Source organism: Eretmochelys imbricata, chromosome 5, assembly GCF_965152235.1.
Source record: "Eretmochelys imbricata isolate rEreImb1 chromosome 5, rEreImb1.hap1, whole genome shotgun sequence".
Classification (NCBI taxonomy): Eukaryota; Metazoa; Chordata; order Testudines; family Cheloniidae; genus Eretmochelys; species Eretmochelys imbricata.
The window spans coordinates 1,427,796-1,438,932 of NC_135576.1; the positions used below are offsets into that span (position 1 = coordinate 1,427,796).

Below are 11,137 nucleotides of genomic sequence, written 5' to 3' on the forward strand. Positions count from 1 at the left end.
CACCACAGAAATACCAAACCACTGGGGAACAGGGGTTAAAATAAGGAGTCCCTATGAAAATACCACCCGACACTCCAGCTACCCACAGGGACCCTATCAATAAAATCAGCCAGTTAAAACAGGAACAATATGAACAGTTCTTGTGGGATCCTGCCCAATACCCCGTAGTAAACTGACCCTATGGTTCCCAAACACATGCACCAAAACCTAAACCAAAAACTATGCGTTCAAAAAAGGCACCCCGATTAACATAGACACACCAGAGTTGTTTGTCACTCAAAGTGATCCAGTAAAAGTCTTGTTAAATCCACTATTAATAAACATAAAAATTGGTATACATTAAACTCAGCTAAACATGTATAAATTGGAACCCAAATAAAAACACATCCACACCCCAATGGCCGAGCAAGACAAAATGTAGTAAACGCCACAGCAAAGAAAGTTAAATTTAAAGCAAAAATTACAAATACTGTAACCCTAACGGTAACTAAAACAAGTTACGTTTCTTGTCACACCTGCAAACTAGTCTCATTCACAGGCAGGCAAATACTACTATGAATTTGGTACAAAGAGGCCTAAACCCCTAAAAGCCACATAAGACCCCTCTGGCGGTGGCTAACTAGCACCTCTCAGCTGTGAGAGAAACAAACCATGAAATTAGGAAGTAAAACTGCCTTGGGCATAGAAGGTACCAAAATGGGACAGCGACGGCCCGTGCCCTGCCCAGCCCCAGGAAGCAGGGCCCGCTGGGCTCCCTGCAGACCCCCTGCGACAGCTCCCCCAGCATGGAGAGGTACCAGCTTGGCCCCCATACGACGCGCCCCCCCCCAGGGCATTGTTCCCTGGCCCCTCCCTCTGCTAGGACCTCCACCATGGCAACCCCCAGGAGAAGGCTCCCCAGGCACCCCGTGAACACACTGAGTCGAGGCAGCTCCTGCCCCTCCCCCTCCCTCACTAAAACGTGGGAGACCCCCCCCAGGACCCCATGTCAAGCGCCTCTTCCCAGCTGGCTGCCTGAGGGGCTGCCAAACCCTACCTTGGGGAGACCAGCTCCCCCCCCACATCCTGCTCCCCCCCCCGGTACCCAGCGACCAGCCGGGCCCCCCAGAAACCCCTCTCCATGCAGCTCCCGCACGCCTAGCACATCACTACCGTTCCCTGCCCCAGCGCCCCCAGCATGACCCCCCAAGCCCGCGGGCACCCTGGGCCAGTGGTGAAGGGGTTAAGCGGCGTACGTGCAGCCAGCCTCCCACACACGGCTGCAGTCGGCGGCTGGCGCCCTGCTCGGCTGTGCCGGGAGCGTGGGGCGTGGCCACAGCACCCCCCGGCCCAGGCTCAGCTCCAGGGAGCAGCCAGGGTTCGGGTGCCCCTAGCGGGGCTGCCTGACCCCCATTCCCTGCACCTGCCCACTGGCATCGGGGCACCTCCTCTGTCTGGCACCCCAGCTTAGTTACAGCTCCAGCTGGGCCCCACACCCGCTAGGCCCCCAAGCCCCTGCTACCCAGGACCATGGGGCACCTCACCCGTCAGGGCCCACCTCAGCATGGCCCCCAGAGAGAGAAAACCCCAGGGCCATCGCTGGGTCCTGCAACTCCAGCTCCCTCCCCACACTTCCCCACTGGGGGGTGCTGTGGCCGTGTGCAGAGACAAGGCTCCCCCAGCTGCATGCTCACTCCCCAGTGGGCAACATCAGGGAACAGGCAGCCCCGGCCAGGCACGACCAGGGTCTAATGCACCCTCAGCCCCGGGACAGCCTTCAGCAGGGGCAGCCCCGCAAGATGGGAGCCGCGGGCAGAGCCCTTGTAGGCAGGCTGCCTGATCCCTTGCAGCCCACAGCGCGGGTGGCGGGGAGGGGACGGGGGGGCAGAGATAAGCTACGCCACCCGCCCTCACCTCCCCATGCGGTGGCCCCATGCCCTGGAATCCCGGCACATTCCCCAGAGCTGAGCTCTGCCGGGCAAGCACATGCGGCCCTGCTCTGGGTGACGGGCAGGCAGCCTGGTCCTGCCCACCACCCACAGGGCTGGATGGGCCCTTCTGCTCCTCCCTATGTGACACCCGCCTGGCACCCAGTGCCCCCGGCCTGGCACCCCGCGACTCCCCCCACCCCCACAGCACTGGCTGCCCGCTCTAGTTCATCCAGCACTTGGACCCCAGCACCGGGCCCCTGGCACACGCTAGCTCCAAGATCCATCCCCTGCCACGCCACCCGGGCAGCAGGGAGCTGAGCTGCCCTAGCTGCAGACATTAGAAATGATTAACGAGAACGTTAATGAGAGCGAGCAGACGGCCCATGAGCCGCAGCCTGGCCCCCGCTTCCCCACGGACCAGTCCCCCCCTCCTCAGCAGAGCCCAGCAAGGTGCCATCCCAGCAGGGCTTAACTGCCTAGGCACAAGCCTGGGGGCCATGCTCTACCTCCCCCTCTGCACCCGGGGCCTGTCCCTGCCTCAGCCCCCTCCTCCTGCAAGACGGGACAGTCCTGCCCCCAGGGGTGCGGGGAGTCCTGCTCCAACAGCCGGTGACCGGACAGCAGGCGGATTCCAGGGAACCTGCCCACTCGCCATGGATGGACACACAGCGCACTCGGGCGCAGGGTGGCAGGTCTCTGGGGGCCTGGCTCTACGCCCCAGCTGGGAGGCGCACCGGAGTCACCCGGGTCCAAGTGTCGCACCCACGGGCCAGGCGGATCTGGCCTGCTAGGATGGAGCCCGAGTGCGGGATCCCCGTCAGCAGCCTGTGGCTCCCCTGCCAGCCTTCTTTGCTCACAAGTCTCCATGCCTGGCCTCAGCACTGCCTTGGGCCCTTCGGTGCTGCGGGCACCTTGCCCTCCCATCCCCATGGTTACCAGCCGCTTGCCATGCTCCAGGTTAGCCTCTCTGGGCTCTGGCATTCAGCACCTCCTCTGGGCACGGCCAGGCTCTGGGGAACTGAACTCCTGCAGCTGCGCTGTGCCCCCCGGCCCTCACTGGGTCCCAGAGCATGAGCCATGGCAGGTAGCTGTTAGCTGCAATATGGACACACGCCCCAGCATGCATTCCTGACCCTAACGGCCAGGGATCCTTATGTGCTTAGGCATGGGGGCCAGTCTGCCCCTCAGGCTCTAGGCATGTTCCCAACATGGGCTAAAACCCATCCAGGTTCAGACACGATGCGAAGGCAGCAATTAGAAATAAAAAAGCAATATCTAACAAATGGAACTAAGAGGAACAGAACGGAATGGGAGCAAGCAGATTGCAACTGATATAAATGAGAAGTTATGCAGAATGGAAAATTGATAAGGGAAGCTGAAGACATCAGGGAAAATATCCATGGCTGGCTGGGCCAAGGACAATAAAAAGGAGGGTTTTTTTAAGGTATGTCAGGAACAAAAGAAACCCTAGCAATGGCAGAGGCCCATTATTAGATGGAGATGGCAAAGTTTTTCCCAATGACACAGAAAATGAAGAAGCATTCAAAAATATCTCTGTTCTGTATTTGGAAAGAAGCAGGATGATGTACTCATATCACACAAGAATGAAGTACTACCCAGTCCAGTAGGAACTGAGGATGATGTTAGACAACATCTATTAGGGATAAACATTTTTAAATCAGCGGTCTTGGTAACTTGCACCCAAGAGTCCTAAAAGAGTTGGCCTGCTGATGATAAATGTTTAATAAATCCCAGAATACTGGGGAAAATTCGGAACACTGGAGAAGTGCTAATGTTGCATCAATATTCAAAAAGCTCAAGCAGGATGACCCGGGTAACAATAGGCTGGTTAGCCTGACATAAATCCCAGACAAAATAATGGAAAAACTGATATGGGATTCAAGCGACAAAGAACGGAAAGACAGGAAAACAGGTTTTATGGAAAACAGGTCTTGTCAACCATATCTGATTTCATCCTTTGATGAGATTCCAAGTTAACGAAGGATGGAACAGACTGTTGGAAGGTGTGTGACATTCTGGTTAAAAACGAGCAGTGTACACTATCAATAAGGCACATGCTAAATAGCTTAAGGACTGGCTAACTGACGGATCTCAAGAAGCGGTCACTGATGGGGAATCACTGAACAGGGGTGTTTCTAGTGGGGTTCTGCTGGGATTGGTACTATGCCTGACACTAGTCACTGTAAGAGGTGGCCTGGCCAAGTGGCTAGAATACTGGAATAGTGCACTGGGCTGGGTCTCAGGAGAGCTGGGTTCTAGCCTGAGCTTGGCCACTGGCCTGCTGTGTGACCTGGGACAAGTCGCTTCCCTGCCCTGTGCCTCGATTTCTCCACCTGTAAAACTGGAGGCTGATCCTGCCCTCCTTTGTGCAGAGCTACTGAGGAAAAGGCCCGGATTATTACTGTCATCAGCAATCTGGGGAGATCTGTGGAGAGCAGCCAGACGGGCGGGGCAGCAAGTAATGAGGACAGGGTGACACTCGCTAAGCTGGGCCCATTCAAACAACATGGGGTTTAAAACAGCCAAACACAAACAGCGACTCGAAAAAGGATCCGGGGCCCACAGTGGACGAGGAAGAGAACAAGCGCTTCCAATGCGATGCTCTGCTGCAAAGGGCTAAGGTGAGCCCGGGGCTGTGTGAGCAGGAGCGGGGGGATTTTACCTCCGTACACAGCGCTGCTGAGACGGATGCTGGATCCTGCGTCCAGCTCTGGCGGCCATAGTGTTAAAAAGACGTTGAACACTTGGAGAGGTGCAGAGAAGAGACACACAAATTATTTTCCACTGCATGCAGCCGATGAAGTGAGCTGTAGCTCATGAAAGCTTGTGCTCAGACAAATTGGGTAGTCTCTAAGGTACCACAAGGACTCCTCGCTGCTGTTACAAATTATTCCAGCACTGGTGAAAACGACGAGTGAGAGACAAAGGGCTGGAAGCTGAGGCCAAAGAAATGCACATTAGAAACAAGACCCAAATGCGTGCCAGGGAGGTGGTTCCCGCTGGCACAGACGGCCAGGGACTCCCCGGCTCGGGTTGCCGATCCACGCCGGAGCCCTTCTGGAGGGGGCTTTGGTCCAACCAGGGACTGGGCTCAGCACAGGGGTAACAGGTGAGATTCCCCAGCTGTACTAAGCCAGGACCCCCGTGGTATGGAACGACACCTCCCCACCGCACACTGAACGCCGACCGGCTGCCCTTCCCCCTCCACTGACACCCTAACCCCCGGCCCTTCCCCCACCGCTGCCACCCGAACCCCCTGCCCTTCCCCCGCCGCTGCCACCCGAACCCCTGTCCCTTCCCCCAACGCTGCCACCCGAACCCCCTGCCCTTCCCCCGCCGCTGCCACCCGAACCCCCGGCCCTTCCCCCGCCGCTGCCACCCGAACCCCCGGCCCTTCCCCCGCCGCTGCCACCCGAACCCCCGGCCCTTCCCCCGCCGCTGCCACCCGAACCCCCTGCCCCTCCCCCGCCGCTGCCACCCAAACCCCTGTCCCTTCCCCCAACGCTGCCACCCGAACCCCCTGCCCTTCCCCCGCCGCTGCCACCCGAACCCCCTGCCCTTCCCCTGCTGCTGCCACCCGAACCCCTGCCCCTCCCCCGCCGCTGCCACCCGAACCCCTGTCCCTTCCCCAACGCTGCCACCCGAACCCCCTGCCCTTCCCCCAACGCTGACACCCGAAGCCCCTGCCCCTCCCCCGCCGCTGCCACCCGAACCCCTGTCCCTTCCCCCAACGCTGCCACCCGAACCCCTGGCCCTTCCCCCAACGCTGCCACCCGAACCCCCTGCCCCTCCCCCGCCGCTGACACCCTAACACACGTCCCTTCCCCCGCCGCTGACACCCTAACCCACGTCCCTTCCCCCAACGCTGCCACCCGAACCCCCTGCCCTTCCCCCAACGCTGCCACCCGAACCCCTGTCCCTTCCCCCAACGCTGCCACCCGAACCCCCTGCCCTTCCCCCAACGCTGCCACCCGAACCCCTGCCCCTCCCCCAACGCTGCCACCCTAACCCCCTGCCCTTCCCCCAACGCTGCCACCCGAACCACTGTCCCTTCCCCCAACGCTGCCACCCGAACCCCCTGCCCTTCCCCCGCCGCTGCCACCCGAACCCCTGCCCTTCCCCCGCCGCTGCCCACCCCCAACTGCGCCCTTCCCCCACCGCTGCCACCCGAACCCCCTGCCCTTCCCCCGCCGCTGACACCCTAACCCCCTGTCCCTTCCCCCACCCCCTGCCATTCCCCCAACGCTGTCACCCTAACCCCCTGCCCTTCCCCCAACGCTGCCACCCGAACCCCCTGCCCTTCCCCTGCCGCTGTCACCCGAACCCCTGGCCCTTCCCCCACCGCTGCCCACCCCCAACTGCGCCCTTCCCCCTCCACAGCCACCCTAACCCCCTGCCCTTCCCCCGCCGCTGCCACCCTAACCCTCTGCCCCTCCCCCGCTGCTGCCCACCCCCAACTGCGCCCTTCCCCCGCCGCTGCCACCCAAACCCCCGGTAGGGGGCGCAGGGCACGTGTATCCCACCAGCTGGGGGCGCAGATCCCGCCGGCTGGGGGCACAGATCCCGCCGGCTGGGGGCACAGATCCCGCCGGCTGGCAGGAGAGTCGTTCTTAGATGGAGCCGTATTCCCTGAGCAGCCAACCGCCCGCCTGGCTGTGTTGAATGCCACCCTTAGCCTGCCTGGCCAGCCTCTCGCGGGGACGGCCAGCGTCACCAAGGCAGCAGCTGCTCCCCACGGCAGCCAGCCCTCCTGCGGGGCCCTGGGGCGGGGAAAGCACGCCAGACCCAGATCCCTGCAAACCGGCCCCAGGTGCCAAGGCCACAGCAGGAGGCCGGGGCAGGGGGACCTTCAGGGGGCTCTTCCAGGCATGGAGCTAGCGAGCTCCCTGGGACCCAGGCTGACCCCGCGCCTCACCGGAGAGCTGCAAACGGGGGCTGGAGCTCGCGCTGTCATGCTGGGCAGCACCCACAAGCACCCTGGGGAGCCCCTTTCAGCTCTGCTCCCCCCTGAAAGGACCCCAGGGATGAAGCCGCATGGGGCCAGGCATGGGGGGGAGGGTGTTACCTGCCCACGACCCGTGGGCGCCTCGAGCACCTCGTGCCATACGCTGCCAAACCGTCTCGGGCAGCCGGGCAGGCTCACACTCGCAGGCTCCTCTGCGGAGGGAGGGGCAGAGAAGGAGCCTCCCGCCCCCAGCGGCCCCTCCCCACCCCGCACCAGGACAGCTGCTGTGAAAACGAGCAGGGCCCTGTGGCCGTGAGACAGGCTGTGCGGAGAGCCCAGGCCAGACCCTGCCGCTCCCCCCTCCAGAAACCTCGCGGCAGGCACGACCCCGGCCCCACGGCCCCCGCGGCAGGCACGACCCCGGCCCCATGGCCCCTGGCGAGATTGGCCGCCCCTGCGGCCCACGAGCCCCGCGGCAGGCACGACCCCGGCCCCATGGCCCCTGGCGAGATTGGCCGCCCCTGCGGCCCACGAGCCCCGCGGCAGGCACGACCCCGGCCCCACGGCCCCCGCGGCCCACGAGCCCCGCGGCAGGCACGACCCCGGCCCCACGGCCCACGAGCCCCGCGGCAGGCACGACCCCGGCCCCACGGCCCACGAGCCCCGCGGCAGGCACGACCCTGGCCCCACGGCCCACGAGCCCCGCGGCAGGCACGACCCTGGCCCCACGGCCCACGAGCCCCGCGGCAGGCACGACCCCGGCCCCATGGCCCCTGGCGAGATTGGCCGCCCCTGCGGCCCACGAGCCCCGCGGCAGGCACGACCCCGGCCCCACGGCCCCCGCGGCCCACGAGCCCCGCGGCAGGCACGACCCCGGCCCCACGGCCCACGAGCCCCGCGGCAGGCACGACCCCGGCCCCATGGCCCCTGGCGAGATTGGCTGCCCCTGCGGCCCACGAGCCCCGCGGCAGGCACGACCCCGGCCCCACGGCCCCCGCGGCCCACGAGCCCCGCGGCAGGCACGACCCCGGCCCCACGGCCCCCGAGCCCCGCGGCAGGCACGACCCCGGCCCCACGGCCCACGAGCCCCGCGGCAGGCACGACCCCGGCCCCACGGCCCACGGCCCCCGCGGCCCACGAGCCCCGCGGCAGGCACGACCCCGGCCCCATGGCCCCTGGCGAGATTGGCCGCCCCTGCGGCCCACGAACCCCGCGGCAGGCACGACCCCGGCCCCACGGCCCACGAGCCCCGCGGCCCCCGCGGCCCACGAGCCCCGCGGCAGGCACGACCCCGGCCCCATGGCCCCTGGCGAGATTGGCCGCCCCTGCGGCCCACGAACCCCGCGGCAGGCACGACCCCCGGCCCCACGGCCCACGAGCCCCGCGGCAGGCACAACCCCAGCCCCACGGCCCCTGGCCTGATGAGCTCTGGAACCACAGGGGCAGGGCCCGACTCCCTGCAGCCCACGGCACAGACACACCACCACAGCCAGCGTCAGGGCCCCTCTGCTGGGCTGCGATTCGATAATCAAACTGCTTCCCCAAGCCCCAGCCATCATGCGGGACGGCGATGCCAGCTGCCCCCCGGCACCCTGGGCACTAGCCTTCCCCTGTACCCCCGGCAGGCAGACGGAAGGTCCAGCGCCCTGCCCGCGACTGGCACCGCACTCAACAGTGGGTGGGACCCAGGTCATCGATGGGCCCAGCACCCCCATCCCATTCTGCCCAACGCCACCTGGGCCCACAGCTGCACCCCGCTAAGCTGCCGTACTGAGGTGCAAAGACGTCGCTCTTCCCTGACCTGCCCCACAGAATTACAAGGGACCCCCTGTCCCCCACTCGGCCCCATGGGCTCCGCTCACACCCAGAGCTTCCTGGCTTGGCTTCCCACTGTCCCTACAGCTGTAAACAGCCTGGACACGCCCCACACCCTGCGACACACAATCCTGTGCTCCGGCCCCAGCTGCCAGCCCTCTGCCCTGGGAGCCCGGGGCAGGGGCCCCCACAGCTCAGCCACTGCAGCCCCCTCCCCTGCGGCTGGGCGGACACACACACTGCCCCTCTGCCCTGGGAGTCCCGACACCCCCACACACTCAGGAGCTCAGCAAGGGAGGGGTTCTGAAGCACCCGAGACCCAAGGGGACGGGACACCCCAGCTAACAAAGCCCCCTCCTCGTGCCAGGCCCTGTGGTGCCTAAGAGCCCAGGGCCCAGCAAAGAGCGTGTGGTGTCTGGCGCGTCCCAGAGCCCCGAGGTGAGGGTGCTCTGGGTTTGCAGAGGGGAAGCACTGCCCACAGCAGAGCCGCCTGACCCAGGTCCCCGCGCTAGGGACCCTGGGCTCCCAGGTTTGGGTGGGGGAGGGGAAAGCCACTGTCCTGGAGACGAGGTGCGGGGTTCAGGGTTCCCCCGGCCACGCCGACCAGCCTTGCTGAACTCCATACCTGGCCAAATGCCAGGGCCAAGGCCGAAGACCAGAGGCCAGCAGGAGCCTGGGGGAAGCTGTGCCAGGGACCTGGGAGAGGGAGTGGGGTGTCCCCACAATAGCCCAATGGCCGGCGCTCCCTGGCACCCAGCCCCCATGGCTGGTGCCCACTGGTACCCACCCTCCTATCTTCTAGCCCCTGGCCCACAGCCCAGCCCACACGCCCATGGCCCAGAGGAACGGGAGGAACGGCTCTGACAGGTTGCTGAGCCGGCCCTCTCCACCCCCAGCCAGAGGCCTTGAGCCGGGGCATAGGACAAGGAAGAGGCAACTGCCACAAGGCAACCATGGTCCCTGCCCCATGTGCGGTCCCCACACTGCCCAGTTTCCCACCCCTCCAAGGCGCCATCCCCATGGAGCCCTCCCATCCCCATGCACCTGCCCCACCCCTTTGAAGCGCCAGTCTCCACAGAACCCTGCGCAAACGCCCATCCCCATGGCACCCATCCCTTACCCCTCTGAGGTGCCCAACCCATGCACCTGCCCTGTCCCTGAAGTGCCCATCCCATCCCATGCTGCCCGTCCTGCCCTGCCCGTCCCCAGGTGCCCGTCCCCATCCCGCACTGCCCGTCCCCAGGTGCCCGTCCCCGTCCCGCACTGCCTCTCCCCAGGTGCCCGTCCCCGTCCCGCACTGCCCGTCCCCAGGTGCCCGTCCCCGTCCCGCACTGCCCGTCCCCAGGTGCCCGTCCCCGTCCCGCACTGCCCGTCCCCAGGTGCCCGTCCCTGTCCCGCACTGCCTCTCCCCAGGTGCCCGTCCCCGTCCCGCACTGCCCGTCCCCAGGTGCCCGTCCCCGTCCCGCACTGCCCGTCCCCAGGTGCCCGTCCCCGTCCCGCACTGCCCGTCCCCAGGTGCCCGTCCCCGTCCCGCACTGCCCGTCCCCAGGTGCCCGTCCCCGTCCCGCACTGCCCGTCCCCAGGTGCCCGTCCCCGTACCTTGAAGACCTCGGAGAAGAAGCCGGCTCCGATCTTCTCGCAGTAGAAGTCGTCGATGCGGGCCAGGGTGGAGACAGCGCTGCGCAGGGCCCGGTACGAGGAGGGCCGGAGGCGCCCACAGCCCTGCCAGGCGGCCAGAGGCTCCCCGTCACCCTCGTCCAGCCGGTCCACCCGCAGGGAGAGCCCGGGCCGCCGGCTCAGCTTCTCCCAGTCCATGTCGGGCGCGCTGAGCACCCCCAGAGCCATTCACATAGTGCTCGGCTCGGCCCCCTGCCTGGGCACAGCTCCCCTCGCCCCCAGCTGGGAGCCCAGTGTCCTGCCCGGGCGGGGGCACAGACAGGCGCAGGGCCTGGGGGCCTTCAGGGGCCCCAGGACCAGAGGGGATCCAGGGGAGTTGGGCACCGGGCGCAGGGGCAGGGGAGGGGGCAGCCCCTGGGGAGGGGTGGGGTTGGGGGGGTCATGCCCTGGGGTGGGGCCGGGGGGCTGCAGCAGGCCCGGGGCAATGGCCGGAGTGGGGGCGGGGGCCCCGGGTGGAGCCGGGGCAGGGGATCGGGAGCAGGGCGCTCCGGCGGGGGGCAGCCCCGGGGCGCAGCGGAGCTCGGGCTCGCCAGGGGCCCGGCCGGGCTCGGTTCCGCCGCTCTGTGTCTCCGCTTCTCTGCGGCTCCGAGCGCGGCCCTGAGAGCGGAGGGGACCGGAGAGGCGGAGCCGGGGCGGGGCGAGCCCTTAACTCCTTGGGTACCAGCCTCCCCGTCCGCTGCTGCCGCGCTCCCCGGCTCCCTCCCGGCCCCTGCCCCTGCCCCAGCCCCAGCCCCGCTCCCCGGCCCCCTCCCGGCTCTTGTCCCGACCC

The 11,137-nt window shown here is 66.0% G+C and overlaps 1 protein-coding gene across 1 annotated transcript in view; it reads right to left on the reverse strand.

Annotated features, from left to right (window-relative positions):
- Positions 1–10,652, reverse strand: part of TESK1 (testis associated actin remodelling kinase 1) — a 33,495-nt gene extending 22,843 nt beyond the window's left edge. Inside the window, exon 1 of the mRNA XM_077818077.1 lies at positions 10,291–10,652. Within this exon, the coding sequence (XP_077674203.1) occupies positions 10,291–10,536 (246 nt within the window). The 5' untranslated portion in view covers positions 10,537–10,652. The remainder of the gene's footprint in view (positions 1–10,290) is intronic.
- Positions 10,653–11,137: the final 485 nt, after the last annotated feature.